This window comes from Salmo salar, chromosome 09 (assembly GCF_965601325.2).
Source record: "Salmo salar chromosome 09, fSalSal1, whole genome shotgun sequence".
In the NCBI taxonomy this organism is placed as follows: domain Eukaryota; kingdom Metazoa; phylum Chordata; class Actinopteri; order Salmoniformes; family Salmonidae; genus Salmo; species Salmo salar.
In genome coordinates this window covers 131,703,922-131,723,563 of record NC_138299.1, presented here as the reverse complement: position 1 = coordinate 131,723,563, position 19,642 = coordinate 131,703,922, and the positions used below count along the sequence as shown (strand labels likewise).

The window sequence follows — 19,642 nt, the reverse complement described above, 5'->3', positions numbered from 1 at the left end:
CAGACAAGAACCTTGACCATTTTTGTCAATGGTAAATGGCGAATATGCGACATCTTCATTATCCACCATCTTTGCAGAGGTGAGAGAGAACCAGGAAGTAGACAGGAAGGGATGTCCCCAAAACATGGCCACCAAGTTTATGGACAGAGAGAGAGAGAGTTGCAACCTGGGCTCCCACTGAACGATGGACGATATGTCTGCTATACACAGCCAGCGGATGGAGGCAGGGAGGGAGGGAGGTGGGGAGGAGTGGAGGGAGGGAGGTGGGGAGGAGTGGAGGGAGGGAGGTGGGGAGGAGTGGAGGGAGGGAGGGAGGGAGGTGGGAGAGGAGTGGAGGCAGGGAGGGAGGTGGGGAGGAGTGGAGGGGAGGGAGGTGGGGGAGGAGTGGAGGGAGGGAGGTGGGGAGGAGTGGAGGGAGGGAGGGAGGTGGGAGAGGAGTGGAGGCAGGGAGCGAGGTGGGGAGGGAGTGGAGGCAGGGAGGGAGGTGGGGAGGAGTGGAGGCAGGGAGGGAGGTGGGGAGGAGTGGAGGCAGGGAGGGAGGGAGGGAGGAGGGGAAGGAGATTATTCCTCCTCTTTTCTTCTTTTACCTTCAGAGGAGTGTCAGGTTGGCCCATATTATCACCCGGCAAGAAGCCAACCAGAGACCAAGGCAGACATAAATGTGTGTGTATGCACGTATGATACACAGACACTCAGACACTAACACACACAGACACACACATAGACAAGCAGATACAAACACACACAGACACACACATAGACAAGCAGATGCAAACACACACAGACAAGCAGATACAAACACACACCGACACACAGACACACACACAGACACGCAGATACAAACACACACAGACAAGCAGATACAAACACACACAGACACACAGACACACACACAGACACGCAGATACAAAACACACACAGACACACAGACACACAGATACAAACACACAGACACACAGACACACAGACACACACACAGACACGCAGATACAAACACACACAGACACACACACAGACACGCAGATACAAACACACAGACACACAGACACACAGACACACAGATACAAACACACACAGACACACAGACACACAGATACAAACACACACAGATACAAACACACACAGACAAGCAGATACAAACACACACACAGACACACAGACACACAGACACACACACAGACACACAGATACAAACACACACAGACACACACACAGACATGCAGATACAAACACACACACAGATACAAACACACACACAGATACAAACACACACAGACACACACACAGACATGCAGATACAAACACACACACAGATACAAACACACACAGACACACACACAGACACACAGATACAAACACACACAGACACACAGACACACACACCGACATGCAGATACAACACACACAGCTACAGACTCACACACAGACACACACAGACACACAGACACACAGACACGCAGATACAAACACACACACAGATACAAACACACACACAGATACAAACACACACATACACACACACACAACACACACACAGACAGCGCAGATACACACACACAGACAGACAGAGAGGAAAGACAGAGTAATGTTAGCATCTTGCCACACATTACTGAAGAGACAGATGGAGAAGAAGAGTGCAAGCAACATGCCATGCAGAGAAAACCCTATTCCATATTTAACTTCTGACCAGAGCCCTATGTGCACTATAAGGGAATAGAGTGCCATTTGGGATGCAAACCATGAGACAACCAGAACAGACACAGCCGTCTGTCTGGAACGCTTCATGATGACCACTCAGAGAAACTAGCCAACAGGTAATGAGTGATCTGTGATATCATCAAGGTGTAGAGAGGGAGTGGTTGGTTGAGTGACTGTGTGGTTGCTAGGGCGAAAGGGTTGCTTGGGTGACGGATGGGTGCATTACCATGGCAACATCGGCCTGGAAGATCTGCTTGATGAACTTGTTCCTGGAGGAGTGAACCAGCTGGATGATGTCACCGTGCAGGGTGTCTCTGTTCTTCTCCAAGAAACCTATTATTGATAAGGCTGTTAGTTATTGGGTATTGATAAGGCTCTTGGTTATTGTTATTGATAAGGCTATTAGTTATTGGTTATTGATAAGGCTATTAGTTATTGGTTATTGATAAGGCTCTTGGTTATTGTTATTGATAAGGCTATTTGTTATTGGTTATGGATAGGGCTATTAGTTATTGGTTATTGATAAGGCTATTACTTATTGGTTATTGATAAGGCTATTAGTTATTGGTTATTGATAAGGCTATTACTTATTGGTTATTGATAAGGCTATTAGTTATTGGTTATTGATAAGGCTCTTGGTTATTGGTTATTGATAAGGCTCTTGGTTATTGGTTATTGATAAGGCTATTAGTTATTGGTTATTGATAGGGCTATTAGTTATTGGTTATTGATAGGGCTATTGGTTATTGGTTATTGATAAGGCTATTAGTTATTGGTTATTGATAGGGCTATTGGTTATTGGTTATTGATAGGGCTATTAGTTATTGGTTATTGATAAGGCTCTTGGCTATTGGTTATTGATAAGGCTATTAGTTATTGGTAATGGATAAGACTTTTGGTTGTTGGTTATTGATAAGTCTATTAGTTATTGGTTATTGATAAGTCTCTTGGTTATTTGCACACACCAGTATCACTACTTACACACCATCATTTGCTCATCATCATCTGCTCATCTATCACTCCAGTGTTAATCTGCTAAATAGTAATTACTTTGCTACTATGGCCTATTTATTGCCTTTTGCACACACTTGTATATAGACTTTATTTTTTCTATTGTGCTATTGACTGTTCGCTTTTTGTTTATTCCATGTAACTCTGTGTTGTTGTTTCTGTTGCACTGCTTTGCTTTATCTTGGCCAGGTCGCAGGTTGTAAATGAGAACTTGTTCTCAACTAGCTTACCTGGTTAAATAAAGGTGAAATAAAGGTGAAATAAAAAAATACAAATTGGTTATTGAGAAGGCTCTTGGTTATTGATACGGCTATTGGTTATTGGTTATTAATACAGATATTGGTTATTGGTTATTGACAAGGCTCTTGGTTATTGATACAGATATTGGTTATTGGTTATTGATAAGGCTCTTGGTTATTGATACAGATATTGGTTATTGGTTATTGATAAGGCTCTTGGTTATTGGTTATTGACAAGGCTCTTGGTTATTGATACAGATATTGGTTATTGGTTATTGATAAGGCTCATGGTTATTGATAAGACTCTTGGTTATTGGTTATTGATAAGGCTCATGGTTATTGATAAGGCTCTTGGTTATTGGTTATTTATAAGGCTATTGGTTATTAGGACATTGGGTCTAGTGTGTCCTATCCTCTATTAGTCCTGAGAAGTACTCTTTACAGTGACTTTTTCATTGAGGGAGGTCATTACAAAACCAAAGCATGTTGGTTTTAACATTAAATAAGCATTTTATCAATTTCCAATGTCCTCCGAGAGTTGATGATTTTGGTCATCATGTTGTATATGATAATCAGTCAGCATGGGATAATCATGTTGCCATAATGTTGTCACGTACCTCGTGTCTCGTAGTAAACCACCCCAGCAAAGTGCTGGATGCCAAACTGGGTCTCATGATTGTTCTTAGGAGGAATGTAGTTGGTGTTCAACTTATGCTGAGAGTTCAACTTATTCAACATAGTAGTGTCTGTACCCTGAGACAGGGGGTGGGGGGGTGGGGGGGGGGGGGTGGATGAGAGGGATGAGTTAGGGAGATATGATCTAACTAAGTGCCCTGGGAACTGACAGAGTAGGTTTTCACAAATATTTGCTTAGATATTTGCTGTATCCATGTCTCCCTCTCTCCTCTTCTTTCTACGTTAGGGAACTTCAGATGTAGCATCTTAATTTGACCCAGTTTGCTACAGCAGGAAAATAGTCCTGCATCAACAGGAAATGTGAATTATTATGTGGATTATAATAAAAAAAAATATTTGTATATTTATTTTATATATTTTTTATTATTTTACTTCTCCCCAATTGGTAGTTACAGTCTTGTCTCATTGCTGCAACTCCCATACAGACTCAGAAGAGGTGAAGGTCTAGAGCCACGCGTCCTCCGAAACACAACCCAACCAAGCCGCACTGCTTCTTGACACGATGCACATCCAACCCGGAAGCCAGCCGCACCAATGTGTCAGAGGAAACACCGTACACCTGGCGACGGAATCAGCGTTCACTGTGTCCGGCCCGCTACAGGAGTCGCTAGTGTGCGATGGGACAAGGACATCCCTGCCGGCCAAACCCTCCCATAACCCGAACGATTCCCCATGGGTCTCCCGGTCACGAACCCAGAATCTCTAGTGGAACAGCTAGCACTGTGATGCAGTGCTTTAGACCACTGCGCCACTCGGGTGGCCATGTGCATTAAAATTAATGGGCATTTTTTGTTGCTGTTGATACATTTTTCGTAAGGGAAAATCAGGTCTGAAATTTCTAAGTGGAAATTACAAACTTCAGAAGCCTTTTTAAAACTCAAATACACTACAAATTTGACATTTCCTTCATTGCAGGAAAGTTTCCTGCAACAGGATGATCAAATTAAGATCCTACATCTGTATATGTACCGTATCTATCTATAATGCAGTTACATTGGGGAAATTGCTCTCTTCGTCTATGAGGTTTATGATAATCAAGGGTTTGATAGCGATAATGTTTCTCGTCCCTCTCTCGCCCACCCCCTATCCTCCTCTACCTCGAGGTTATACTATCATCAATACCTTGGGGAACTTGCTCTCCTCGTCTATGAGGCTGATGATGTTCATGGGTTTGATAGCGATCATGTCCAGGGCATCCTGGTTGTCTGTGAACTCGATGTGTTGCCAGTTGATGTGTTCCAGGTTGTATTGCTCCTGCTCCAGTTTGAACACATGCCTCACAAAGAACTGCTGCAGGTTCTCATTGGCAAAATTAATACACAGCTGCTCAAAACTGTTGATAGGGAGAGACACATACACACACATTTCTGGTATTTTATTAGGATCCCCATTAGCTGTTACAAAAGCAGCAGCTACTCTTCCTGGGGTCCACAAAAAACATGAAACATGACATAATATGGAACATTAATAGACAAGAACAGCTTAAGGACAGAACTACATACATGTTTTAAAAAGGCACACGTGGCCTACTGTCACGTCCTGACCAGTATAGAGGATATTTTGTTATTGTAGTTTGGTCAGGACGTGGCAGAGGTTAGTTTATTTATGTATTACGGGGTTTGTTGGTCACTGGTTTATGTTTGTATTTCTATGGGTATGTTCTAGGTTAGTTTTTCTATGTGTAGGTTGGGTGCTGGACTCTCAATTGGAGGCAGGTGTTTCTAGTTGCCTCTGATTGGGAGTCCTATAAGTAGGTGTGTGTTTCTGTTTGTCACTTGTGGGTAGTTGTTTGAGAGCACTGCTTTTTGTTGAGCCTGCGTCTCTGTTCCTGTCGTTAGTTTGTTTATTGTTTTTCCGTGGTGTTCTCATTGTTATAATAAATATGTTGAGCACGCAACCCGCTGCGCCTTGGTCCCATTCTCTCTTCCACGACAGCTGTGACACCTACATATCAATACATACACACAAACTATCTAGGTCAAATAGGGGAGAGGCGTTGTGCCGTGAGGTGTTGCTTCATCTGTTTTTTGAAACCAGGTTTGCTGTTTATTTAAGCAATATGAGATGGAACAGAGTTCCATGCAATAATGGCTCTATATAATACAGTACGCTTTCTTGAATTTGTTCTGGATTTGGGGACTGTGAAAAGACCCCTGGTGGCTTGTCTGGTGGGGTAAGTGTGTGTGTCAGAGCTGTGTGTAAGTTGACTATGCAGACAATTTGGGATTTTCAACAGATTAATGTTTCTTATATGAACGCAGGGCAGGAAAACCGACACAAACTGCGGTGTTCAGGTGTGTGTGTGTGTGTGTGTGTGTGTGTGTGTGTGTGTGTGTGTGTGTGTGTGTGTGTGTGTGTGTGTGTGTGTGTGTGTGTGTGTGTGTGTGTGTATAGGTATCATACCGGTCTCTGACCTACCAGGTGTTCTTCATGAAGAAGCTGTGGACCAACACTGTTCCTGGTAAAGACTCCTTCGCTGACTCCATCTTCCACTACTACCAGGTGTGTGTGTAATGGAACTGGTTCCGTTTGTATTGACTAAACTTTCCAGGTTCAAATACTGACAATGTTCATATACTAAGGCTGGGATTCAATCAAAGGTGCGTTGTTTGTGTGTACCTGTTGATGGTGAAGTTTTCGAAGCCAAAGATGTCTAGTAGTCCTATGGAGCGTCTGAGGGCTTTGGGCTCGTTGGACGGAGGCTTGTAGATCGCTGCATTGATCTTCTCTACAATCCACACAAACAGACGACCGTAGATCCCCTACACACACAATGCACGCACACACACAATATACATATGCTAGGGAGTGTGTGAAAAAGTGTGTCACCCAGAGGAGCATGTTAATGTGTGTGTGTGTGTGTGTGTGTGTGTGTGTGTGTGTGTGTGTGTGTGTGTGTGTGTGTGTGTGTGTGTGTGTGTGTGTGTGTGTGTGTTACCTTGACGAAGGCATCCCGTACATCCAGAGCCTGCTCTATACTGAGGGGAGTGGAGACTGTTTCTCCTCTAGTGATCAGAGTCCTACTGGTCAGACAGTTCATCAGGTCTTTACAGTTCACCTACACACACACACATACACACACACGCGCACGCGTGAACGCACATAAGCAGGCAGGCGGGCGCGTGCACACACAAGTGTACACACACACACACACACACACACACACACACACACACACACACACACACACACACAGCAACATTAAGTCAGAAAACACACTTCTTTCACACCATCAACCAATGTCGACAACAGTCCAAGTTTGTGTGTTTCACCAGTTTGCCACTAGGTGGTGCTCACTGCCGTGTTATTCACTAAACACTGTTAGCCCTCCCTCCCTCCCTCCCTCCCTCCCTCCCTCCCTCCCTCCCTCCCTCCCTCCCTCCCTCCCTCCCTCCCTCCCTCCCTCCCTCCCTCCCTCCTCCCTCCTCCTCTGCTCTCCCTCCCTCCTCCTCCTCCTCCCCTCCCCTCCCTCCCTCCCTCCCTCCTCCTCCGCTCTCCCTCCCTCCCTCCCATCTCCCTCCCTGTCTTTCCCTCCACCTCCCTCTCCCTCCCGCAGTGGTCTAGGACTCACCTGTAGTTCTCCAGCAGCTGTGACATAACTAGTTCAGGTTACTGCTGTACAACCACTCAGTGGAATAGAGTAGGTGCGTGTATGTACGGTAGGTTTATGGGTACAGTGTGTGTGTGCGTGTGTTACCTCCAGCAGTGTAGCAGCAGAAGTCAGGTCTACGCTGTGGACCACCTCACAGGCATCCAGGTTGTCATAAGTACGAGCCTAGGGGTCAGAGGTCAGAGGTTGGAGGTAGGTGACAGTGAAGTCAGTATGATGTCATTCAAATATGTATGTCTGTGTGTGTATGTGTGAGTACCTATTACCTTCATAACGCAGGTTCCCCATATGTAGTATAGAGGCCAATAGTTTGGAGATCATCCAATTCTCAGTGTCAGAGAACATCAACACCTTCATGGCTGATTGGATGTTTGAATACTCCTTCATATCATCACGACCATCACACACAGTACACTTCCCCTGGAGGAGAGGAGAGGAGAGGAGAGGAGAGGAGAGGAGAGGAGAGGAGAGGAGAGGAGAGGAGAGGAGAGGAGAGGAGAGGAGAGGAGAGGAGAGGAGAGGAGAGGAGAGGAGAGGAGAGGAGAACTTTAGTTTAATTATATTTTTTCACTACTGTTATAATAGCGTTGTTAAAAGTGTGAGCTAAGTGGTGTCCTACTATAGTAAGGTAACTGTAGTCTGTGGCTTTCCCTAGTCCCAGTTTCTTCTTCTGGTCTGAAGGCATGCCCTTCAACATACAGTAGAAGATATGGTAGTTCCTCTCATCACGAGCCTGCAGAAAGAGAGGGGGGGATAAATAGAGATGACACGATAGTGACCAAAATAATACAGCTCGTAGACTGTATCACAGGATATAGGACAGTTGCTGACTTCAGCTAGCTAACACTGCCTGTTCCAAAAAGTTTTGCTTCGTTTTGCTATGGTGTGCACTAATGAATCCAATCCTGTCTGCAGACCCTATAACCCCGTCCCCTGAATCCACACCTGTCTGCAGACTCTATAACCCCGTCCCCTGAATCCATACCTGTCTGCAGACTCTATAACCCCGTCCCCTGAATCCATACCTGTCTGCAGACTCTATAACCCCGTCCCCTGAATCCATACCTGTCTGCAGACTCTATAACCCCGTCCCCTGAATCCATACCTGTCTGCAGACTCTATAACCCCGTCCCCTGAATCCATACCTGTCTGCAGACTCTATAACCCCGTCCCCTGAATCCATACCTGTCTGCAGACTCTATAACCCCATCCCCTGAATCCATACCTGTCTGCAGACTCTATAACCCCGTCCCCTGAATCCATACCTGTCTGCAGACTCTATAACCCCGTCCCCTGAATCCATACCTGTCTGCAGACCCTATAACCCCGTCCCCTGAATCCATACCTGTCTGCAGACCCTATAACCCCGTCCCCTGAATCCATACCTGTCTGCAGACCCTATAACCCCGTCCCCTGAATCCATACCTGTCTGCAGACTCTATAACCCCGTCCCCTGAATCCATACCCTGTCTGCAGACTCTATAACCCCGTCCCCTGAATCCATACCTGTCTGCAGACTCTATAACCCCGTCCCCTGAATCCATACCTGTCTGCAGACCCTATAACCCCGTCCCCTGAATCCATACCTGTCTGCAGACCCTATAACCCCATCCCCTGAATCCATACCTGTCTGCAGACTCTATAACCCCGTCCCCTGAATCCATACCTGTCTGCAGACTCTATAACCCCGTCCCCTGAATCCATACCTGTCTGCAGACCCTATAACCCCGTCCCCTGAATCCATACCTGTCTGCAGACTCGTGACTTCTCCAGCAGGTACTGTTCTATCTTGGCCCCCTCTATGGCTCCTCTCTTGTTGAAGTGGATGTCGATGTATTTCCCGAAGCGGCTAGAGTTATCATTACGGATCGTCTTAGCGTTGCCAAACGCTGCGGACAGACAACACAAAGCTCGCAACACTCACAACTAGAACTACTATAGGGTTTATTATTGTGTACGTGTGTGTGTGTGTCCTACCCTCCAGTATAGGATTAGCCTCCAGGACCTGTTGTTCTATCCAGGAGTGTTGTCCACTGATGGCTGCTAGGAACTGGAGGATCAGCTTGGTGCTCTCGGTCTTCCCTGCTCCAGACTCACCACTGAGAACACACACATCAAATTAGATCCGACTTGGCGCTCTCACGCGCTTCTAAGAACACACACCCACCCAGACACCCAGACACACACACCTAGACACACACACCCCTCTCCCGCTCACACACCTGATGATGCAGCACTGGTCTCTGTTGTTTCTCTGCATGTTGAAGTAACAGTTATCTGCGATAGCAAAGATGTGTGGAGGCATCTCTCCAATCTTCTTATTGGTGTACAGACGGATCTGGTCAGCTGTGTAGATGGGCAGCACCTGATAGGGGTTTACTGCCACCAGGATGGAGCCTGTATACGTCTGGAGGGCATGGGGGTAGAGGGCAAAGGGCAAGGTAGGACACCAAATCAAAGATCCTACAAATGGAAAGCGAAGATGGGTCATGCAGTGCTGTGCAGTGCTGCAGTAGAGATGAGATGCACGTAAGTCCATCAACTCTGCATTCTGTGATCAGTTTAAATGGACAGACACACAGGCACATTGCAGCAGGACAGTAGTACTTTATAGTTGGCCATTCTCATTCACCTGCCACATGAAAATGAGGGGAGGATGAAGTCTGTGTGTACGTGTGTGTTGGGAGCAGAGGTGACGTGGGGTTCATCTCTCAAAAGGTGCAGTCAGTGACAACTGAGTATCAGTAACGGTCACTGGAGCCCGGACAGCCATGAGTAAAACTAGTAGCTCATACGAACACTAACACATGCACTAACACATGCACTCATACACCCACACACCCAGACAGACAGACACACACACTGGTGGTGAGTATGTCAGGCAGCCATGCATGATGCCCCTGTACTTACTCTCCCACCACAGTTAGTCTACAGAAAGGAAGGAGGAGAGAAAACGAGAAAGAGAGAGAGGGGGAAGGAGGAAGAGGAAGGACAAAGAGTGAGGGAGGTAGAAGGGAGAGAAACAGAGGAAATCAAGGCAAAAGCACAGGTTGACTGAGAGCAGGAGAGACTCAAACAGATAGAGGGAAGGAAGAAGGAAATGAAGGAGAGAGAGAGAGAGAGAGAGAGATAAAGAGAGAGAGAGAGAGAACAGAGAACAAAAAGAACAGAGACCTCTGGGCGGGCCTCAAACTGGGTTCTGGGTGACCGCTACAGATCCTAGCAGTAGTTGTATAGTAGTAGTACTGCAGTAGTAGTATAGTAATAGTATAGTAGTAGTACAGTATTAGTACTCACATATATATAGTGTTCCCTATATCGTATGAGCAGGTTGTATTACAATAGTAGTATAGTATGGTAGTAGTACAGAAGTAGCACTCACATATATAAGGTGTTCCCTATATTGTATGAGCAGGTTGTAGTACTTTGGTACTATAAAAGCAGTACAGTAGTACTACTTACATATATAAGGTGTTCTATATATCGTTTAAGCAGGTTGCGGAGGATACCGGCCTCGTTGAGGTCTCCCAGGCGGATCATGTCATCCACCCCGTGGATGGAGGTGGGGTGCATGGGCTTAATGTTGGTTGCATTCTGGGGGGATATCCAATGCTCCTGGAGAAAGAAGGGGCTGTTTGTGTCGGCCTGGAACAAATGCCTGCATCATTTTAGCCACCACAAATGAGTATTTTGTGTGAAAGTTGAGAGAATGCTGTGTAAATTATTGTGTAAATGTTGTAGAAATGTATTGTGTGGATGTTTGAGACTCACATTCCCCTCATCATCCAGAACTTGTATCTGTCCAGAGTCACAGAGTTTGACCACGGCTCCGATGGGGACCACAAACTCCCGGCCCGCCTTCAGGTCCAACCACACATAGTCCCCCTGGGAGAGGAGATACACAACAACCCCTCAAACCAACACAATACATGGGTTGCGTCCTAAATGGCACCGTACTCCCTATACAGAGCACTTGTTATGTAGGGAATAGGGCACCATTTGGAACGGAGCTAGTATATTTACATGTCCACATATCGAGAGAGAGAGAGAGAGAGAGAGAGAGAGAGAGAGAGAGAGAGAGAGAGAGAGAGAGAGAGAGAGAGAGAGCGAGCAAAGTATTATTAAATCAGAAGGTGTATAGCAGACATATAAGAGGTGGGGATATGGTTGATAGAGATGACATCCTAGAGCAGTACTGACATGATTCAGTGTCTTAATCAATATTATACAATGACATCATCAGTGTCACACACACACAGCTGTGCATCAGGCCTAACAACAGCCCTTAGTGATGTATTATTTACAGTATACCTCTGCCTCTTGTACCTGATTGCTTTTCATATACGGTGAGGGAAAAAAGTATTTGATCCCCTGCTGATTTTGTACGTTTGCCCACTGACAAAGAAATGATCAGTCTATAATTTTAATGATAGGTTTATTTGAACAGTGAGAGACAGAATAACAACAACAAAATCCAGAAAAACGCATGTCAAAAATGTTATAAATTGATTTGCATTTTAATGAGGGAAATAAGTATTTGGCCCCCTCTCAATCAGAAAGATTTCTGGCTCCCAGGTGTCTTTTATACAGGTAACGAGCTGAGATTAGGAGCACACTCTTAAAGGGATTGCTCCTAATCTCAGTTTGTTACCTGTATAAAAGACACCTGTCCACAGAAGCAATCAATCAGATTCCAAACTCTCCACCATGGCCAAGACCAAAGAGCTCTCCAAGGATGTCAGGGACAAGATTGTAGACCTACACAAGGCTGGAATGAGCTACAAGACCATCACCAAGCAGCTTGGTGAGAAGGTGACAACATTTGGTGCGATTATTCGCAAATGGAAGAAACACAAAAGAACTGTCAATCTCCCTCGGCCTGGGGCTCCATGCAAGATCTCACCTCGTAGAGTTGCAATGATCATGAGAACGGTGAGGAATCAGCCCAGAACTACACGGGAGGATCTTGTCAATGATCTCAAGGCAGCTGGGACCATAGTCACCAAGAAAACAATTGGTAACGCACTACGCCGTGAAGGACTGAAATCCTGCAGCACCCACAAGGTCCCCCTGCTCAAGAAAGCACATATACATGCCCGTCTGAAGTTTGCCAATGAACATCTGAATGATTCAAAGGACAACTGGTTGAAAATGTTGTGGTCAGATGAGACCAAAATGGAGCTCTTTGGCATCAACTCAACTCGCCGTGTTTGGAGGAGGAGGAATGCTGCCTATGACCCCAAGAACACCATCCCCAACGTCAAACATGGAGGTGGAAACATTATGCTTTGCGGGGTGTTTTTCTGCTAAGGGGACAGGACAACTTCACCGCATCAAAGGGACGATGGACGGGGCCATGTACTGTCAAATCTTGGGTGAGAACCTCCTTCCCTCAGCCAGGGATTGAAAATGGGTCGTGGATGGGTATTCCAGCATGACAATGACCCAAAACACACGGCCAAGGCAACAAAGGAGTGGCTCAGGAAGAAGCACATTAAGGTCCTGAAGTGGCCTAGCCAGTCTCCAGACCTTAATCCCATAGAAAATCTGTGGAGGGAGCTGAAGGTTCGAGTTGCCAAACGTTAGCCTCGAAACCTTAATGACTTGGAGAAGATCTGCAAAGAGGAGTGGGACAAAATCCCTCCTGAGATGTGTGCAAACCTGGTGGCCAACTACAAGAAACGTCTGACCTCTGTGATTGCCAACAAGGGTTTTGCCACCAAGTACTAAGTCATGTTTTGCAGAGGGGTCAAATACTTATTTCCCTCATTAAAATGCAAATCATTTTATAACATTTTTGACATGCGTTTTTCTGAATTTGTTTGTTGTTATTCTGTCTCTCACTGTTCAAATAAACCTACCATTAAAATTATAGACTGATCCTTTCTTTGTCAGTGGGCAAACGTACAAAATCAGCAGGGGATCAAATACTTTTTTCCCTCACTGTACAGCACAATTAAGTGTCTAATACAATCTTTCCGTTAGGGACAAATTTTATTGTATTGTAAACATGGCTTCTATGTGGTAAACCAATTATAACACTGCCTAAGCTCCTCCGATAGAGGGAGGATTACCTGCAATCCATTCACAATACTTAACACAGTCCTACACACGCACACAGTGCTGTAGTCCTACCGGTAGCAGTGTAGAGTGCTTGAAGACAGTGTTGACGTTTCGTACAAGAGTCCATTTAGCCTGGTCTTTCTCATAAAGGTCCACATAGTCACGATGCTTGTACATCGTCACTGTTAGTCCACACACACAGACAACCCTTAATGTCTTCCACTGGCCAAACCCTAGTCCTCCAGTACTCTATTCCTCACACACATCTTCTCAAAGTCTTCCACCATCCAACCCTAATTTGCCCAGTAGTCCAATCCTCATGTCCTATACACATCCCACCAACTCCACACCAAGTGGTCGCCAACGGTAATGTGATGTCACTTCCTGTCCAGATGTGTTCTGATATCAAAGATGGTGCAATGAATATTGTCTCTGCCTCTTCCTCTCTGGTTCTAAGTTTGAGAACAGGAGCGAGTAATAATAGAAAAATAACAGTCCACTGTCCTCCCTGTCTCCGGCCAACACTGCTCCTACACAGAGTTACATACAGACTGTCTGTCTGTGGAACAGGCTCAGACCCACACAGAGGGATAAAAACAACAGCAACAAGAGAGAGAGAAGGCTGTCTGTGTGACTGTCTAGAGGACCTCCTGAGAGACACAGCTACAGGATGAAACAAGACCCCTGGGTAGCTCAACTCCTCCTCCTTCCTTCCTCTCTTTTTTCTGTTCCTCTGCTCCTGAGGAAACTGAATCTAGATACTGATGCTGTGTTTCCGTCTGCTCTCGTCTTCCTGATCCACTCACACATCACTGCTCTCTCTCTCTCTCTATTTCTACTCATCCCTCTCTCCCTTTTCTTCCTGTCTGTCCCTCCCCTCCTCTTTCTTTCTTTCTTTCTTTCTTTCTTTCTTTCTTTCTTTCTTTCTTTCTTTCTTTCTTTCTTTCTTTCTTTCTTTCTTTCTTTCTTTCTTTCTTTCTTTCTTTCTTTCTTTCTTTCTTTCTTTCTCTCTCACTTTCTGTCTCTCTCTCTCTCTCTACATGTCATTCCACAGCACATGTGGTCAATGGTTCTGAATACCTGCCACAGCAGTGACAGCAAGAGGAGTGGTGGAGAGAGGAATGGAGGGGAGGAGTGTTGGGTGGAGAGATGGGGAGGAGTGTTGGGTGGAGAGATAGAGAGAGGGATGGGGAGGAGTGTTGGGTGGAGAGATAGAGAGAGGGATGAAGGGGAGGAGTGTTGGGTAGAGAGATAGAGAGAGGGATGGAGGGGAGGAGTGTTGGGTGGAGAGATAGAGAGAGGGATGGAGGGGAGGAGTGTTGGGTGGAGAGATAGAGAGAGGGATGGGGAGGAGTGTTGGGTGGAGAGATAGAGGGATGGGGGAGGAGTGTTGGGTGGAGAGATAGAGAGAGGGATGGGGGAGGAGTGTTGGGTGGAGAGATAGAGAGAGGGATGGGAGGAGTGTTGGGTGGAGAGATAGAGAGAGGGATGGGAGGAGTGTTGGGTGGAGAGATAAAGAGAGGGATGGGAGGAGTGTTGGGTGGAGAGATAGAGAGAGGGATGGGAGGAGTGTTGGGTGGTGTCACGTCCTGGCCAGTATAAGGGTTAATTGTTATTGTAGTTTGGTCAGGACGTGGCAGGGGGTATTTGGTTCAGGGTGGTGTTTTTGTAGTAAGGGCATTTGATTTAGTATTCCGGGGTTTTTGGGCACTGTTCTTTGTTTAAGTATTTCTATGTTGATCTAGCTGGTTGTATGTCTATGTTTGGTTAATTGGGGTGGACTTCCAATTGAAGGCAGCTGTGTGGTGTTGCCTTTGATTGGAAGTCCTATATTAGTTGGGTGTGTTTGTCTGTGTATTTGTGGGAGATTGTTTCTTGTTTAGCGTGAGTGAGCCTAACAGGACTGTCTGTAATTCGTGAGTTCGTTTTGTTATTTTTGTATGTTCGTTTTTTTAGTTTATTAAATGTTCAAAATGAACTATCACAACTCTGCTGCATATTGGTCCTCATTTTCCGACGATGATTTCGCCATATCGTCTGACGACGAAGAAATCCCTGACAGGTGAAGAGAGAGGGATGGGGAGGAGTGTTGGGTGGAGAGATAGAGAGAGGGATGGGGGCTGGGTGGTAACATCAGTCCCTCTGTGTGTTATATGTCTGTTTAATTAAGTAAATACCCCTCTGATAAATGACCTGGGACTGAACATTACACCACAGAACACAGCTGCCACACACGCACAATCATGCGCACGCAGGCAGACAGACACACACACACCTGTCACCAGGGCCAAAACCACTATCAGCAACCACAGTCTCAATAATTCATGAAGCCTAGCAGATCTGTTGGGTGTCTCTGTATCCCTCTCCATTCTTCTCTAGGCCTCTCTCTCTCTTTATTTCTCTCTTTCTCTTCTTCTCTCCCCGCTCTCTCTGTCATTCCTATTTGCCTTATCAGATAGGTGTGTCTTACATATAGTAGGATAGCAATAGTAATATTACTGTGGGACAATTCTATTCAGCATCAGGGTTGACTTTTTCACTAGCTTTGAGATGGACATTGTAGCGATTGAAGGGGAACAGCCACAACGTCCCAAACAAACAATATAAAACACACCAAGAGACTTTTTTGAATTCTATCTTTACCAACTTAACCACAGAGCACCTGGGACCTGGGCAGCACCTGGGACCTGGGCAGCACCTGGGACCTGGGCAGCACCTGGGACCTGGGCAGCACCTGGGACCTGGGCAGCACCGGGGACCTGGGCAGCACCTGGGACCTGGGCAGCACCTGGGACCTGGGCAGCACCGGGGACCTGGGCAGCACCTGGGACTTGGGCAGCACCTGGGACCTGGGCAGCACCTGGGACCTGGGCAGCACCTGCGACCTGGGCAGCACCTGGGACCTGGGCAGCACCTGGGACCTGGGCAGCACCGGGGACCTGGGCAGCACCGGGGACCTGGGCAGCACCTGCGACCTGGGCAGCACCTGGGACCTGGGCAGCACCTGGGACCTGGGCAGCACCTGGGACCTGGGCAGCACCTGGGACAGGTATCAGGACTGGACACGGGCGCGACAGGTGACAGGGGGCTGTGTGCGGCGTGACAACGATGTAATGTCAGAGTTGACGTCACACTGTGCGGACAATCGCCATCTACTCACACGGCGCAGGTGTCCCGCTCTCTTCCCAGGATGGTAAATAATTCACTGAGAGCTGTCGCTGCGTTTATTAGAGACACATAACCACCCTACCCCTTACAGACACACGCTCCAGAGAAGACCAGGTACCATCCTGCCCCCTTGGGGTTTCCAGTAGTATTACACCACAAACCACAGCTCATTTGACTACAATGAACAGCTCCAGCATAAGAAATGACCAGATTAACATTGGTCCAAACCACTATATCTATTTTCAGGGCCTGAGCTACCAAGCCAAGAGTCACTATTTGCTTCTCAAATGGCACCCTATTCCCTAGTGTACTACTTTAGACCAGGTCCCATAGGGGCTCTAGTCAAAATTAGACCAGTGCACAGTAAAGAGAATAGGGTGCTATTTGTAACACAACCATGTTACTGGTACCCTGGGCCACAACATCCGAGTGATGTCTCAATAATAGGTGATTTACGCAGAAATGAGACCTCAGCTCATTTGCATTTAGATAGAGTCAAAGGTCACAGCAAAAGGCATTGATTGCCTGATTGAACAGACAATTGACACCAATCAACACTGGTCAATAAAACCAGCCAGCCTTCTGCTTTCTGCTTCAATTAACACTGCACATATCATCTAAAAACACTCAACAAGACATCCGACACACACTTCTTCACACACACTGTTATTGCTGGTCTAACACACACGCACACCTCTCAATGCAGATACCATACTCATGCGTCAGCCCCCCAACACCCCCTGTACAGAGTGATCAACCACACCCAAACATGCACGCACACACACACACACACACACACACACACACACACACACACACACACACACACCACACACACACACACACACACACACACACACACACACACACACACACACACACACACACACACACACACACTCAGTCTGAGTCCTCCTCCCCCTGTCCTCTCTATTGTGTTTGGTCAGTGAGAGAGATTAATGGATGCCAGTCTCTCATCAGTGAAGAATGTGAGCAGAACACAACAACAACACCACTGAACAGCACACGGTCACCATGGTGACAACACACTGTCACCACAAACTACAATATAAACTACACCTGGCACCATAGAGTTCTGACTAGCTGAGCTTGGTTTAGCTTTAATAGTCACAGTTTTTGACAGTGCTTGACCCAGGTCTGATGGCTACTGTGTCCATGGTAACAGTACCTGTATGAGGGTAGTTATAGTTACCTGTATGAGGGTGGGGCATATGTAGCTGAGTCGCCGGACACTGCTGTCCCAGCCTTCGATTGGCCAAGGCTCTGCTGAAGTCATTGCTAATTTCGCCTTTGTAAACTCATATCAGGCTGTGTGTGTGTTCAATCTGTTCCTCTCTCAGCAACATTCCTCTGGCTGCTAGCATGGCCTCCTGTTGATCTCTTCACAAGATTCTTAGAACTTCACTGTTATACAATTTTAGCTCCTTCTTCTGGGCTGCTGCTTGTCTGAGAATCTCCCAACCTTCTGTAGACCTGCTCAACTGTTTCTCCCTAGGCCCTTCCTCTGTAACCAGATGATCCCCTCTCATAGTCACAGTCTCCAGAGCCTCAGACTGTGTTCTCCTAGGTCCTCCTAGTTCCTCTGTAGCCAGTGGGTTATTAGATCCCTGGCTGGTCCAACCAGTACCACTCCAGTACACACGCCTCTCCTGACCATGCCCCCCTCCCTCTCTCTCTCTAGTATTCTGCTGAGGTGTGTGTGTGTGTGTGTGTGTGTGTGTGTGTGTGTGTGTAGGGGCCTGTTCAGCTGAAGAGGAGCCATTGTCAGGGGTGATTAGAGGATCAGAAAGGCTGACAAGCCGAATCCCACATTTACTGGACATCAAGAAGACCGACACACACACACATTCAAGCACACACACACACACACACACACACACACACACACACACACACACACACACACACACACACACACACACACACACACACACACACACACACACACACACACACACACACACACACACACTTCGCACATACACACACACACCTGACACTCCTGCAATGGAGTGGAAAAGCGGCTATTGTTCTCCTCAGAAATATACCAGAAAGAGAGAGAGAGAGAATGTGTGTGTGTGTGTGTGTGTTCACCTGCTGCAGAATGACCATGACTCTGGTTTCTGAGCTTATTCCTGGACATCAGAAGACTCCACCCTGAGACAGAGAGAGAGAGAGGAGAGACAGAACCTCAAACATAGAGAGGGGAAAAGAAAGAGAGAAAAGGATATTGTTAGCAGCTAGCAACTCAGCCAGCCGTCAAGTCACAATGACAAAGTGAGTAACAGTGGTTGTGTCCTAAATAGCACCTTTTTACCTATGTAGTATAATACTGTTGTCCAGGGCCCACAGGGTAAAAGCAGTTCACTTCAAAGGAAGTAGGGTGCCATTTGGGACACAGGCAGCCAGTCACTCGGCTACTCTGGAAAATGACCAACTACATTTTCATTTGCATATTAATTAAGGTTACTGAAACTGCCTTTGTATTGAAGTTGGCCACTCACTCAAAATTCCATGTACATTCTCACTGCATAAAACACACACACCACCCCCATCCTTTATCCACCTAGACACACCATTCACAGGTCCTCCATGACCTGCATGACACGACCTGTGTCACTGTGTTCCCACCTCTGTCAATGTGTTGTAGATGTAGAAAAAGCATTCATCCCCCTAATTGTACTTTAGTTAAGCTTCTGACACACCCCTCCTGCTACACACACAGTAGGAGGAGACAAGGAGTTGGGGGGAGGGATGTTTGGGGGAGACAAGGACGGTTGGGGGGAGAGAGGGTGGTTTAGGGGGAGGGGAGGGTTTTTGTATTTGTATTTATTAAGGATCCCCATTAGTTCCTGCCAAGGCAGCAGCTACTCTTCTTGGGGTCCAGCAACATTAAGGCAGTTACATACAATTTGAAATATTACCTGACATTATATTTCAAAACATTTTTCACAACATTTAAAGTGTGTTCCCTCAGGCCACTACTCTACTATCACATATCTACAACACAAAATCCATGTGTACGTGTGTAGAGTGCGTGTCTTATCATGTGTGTCTGTGTCTCTTCACAGTCCCCGCTGTTCCATAAGGTGTATTTGTTATCCTTTTTTAAAATCTGATTCTACTGCTTGCATCA

General features: G+C 46.4%; 1 protein-coding gene across 1 annotated transcript in view; it reads right to left on the bottom strand.

The window, feature by feature from the left end:
• The window catches only part of LOC106612882 (unconventional myosin-VIIa), a 41,672-nt gene that overhangs the window by 18,825 nt on the left and 3,205 nt on the right, over window positions 1-19,642 (bottom strand). The window contains exons 2-15 of the mRNA XM_082956296.1: window positions 18,601-18,663; window positions 11,026-11,139; window positions 10,717-10,869; window positions 9,477-9,661; window positions 9,232-9,353; window positions 9,001-9,143; window positions 7,874-7,987; window positions 7,524-7,674; window positions 7,342-7,421; window positions 6,583-6,702; window positions 6,264-6,406; window positions 4,767-4,977; window positions 3,566-3,701; window positions 1,925-2,031 (exon numbers count right to left, since the gene is read on the bottom strand). Of these exons, the coding sequence (XP_082812422.1) occupies window positions 1,925-2,031; window positions 3,566-3,701; window positions 4,767-4,977; window positions 6,264-6,406; window positions 6,583-6,702; window positions 7,342-7,421; window positions 7,524-7,674; window positions 7,874-7,987; window positions 9,001-9,143; window positions 9,232-9,353; window positions 9,477-9,661; window positions 10,717-10,869; window positions 11,026-11,139; window positions 18,601-18,618 (1,797 nt within the window). The 5' untranslated portion in view covers window positions 18,619-18,663. The remainder of the gene's footprint in view (window positions 1-1,924; window positions 2,032-3,565; window positions 3,702-4,766; window positions 4,978-6,263; window positions 6,407-6,582; window positions 6,703-7,341; window positions 7,422-7,523; window positions 7,675-7,873; window positions 7,988-9,000; window positions 9,144-9,231; window positions 9,354-9,476; window positions 9,662-10,716; window positions 10,870-11,025; window positions 11,140-18,600; window positions 18,664-19,642) is intronic.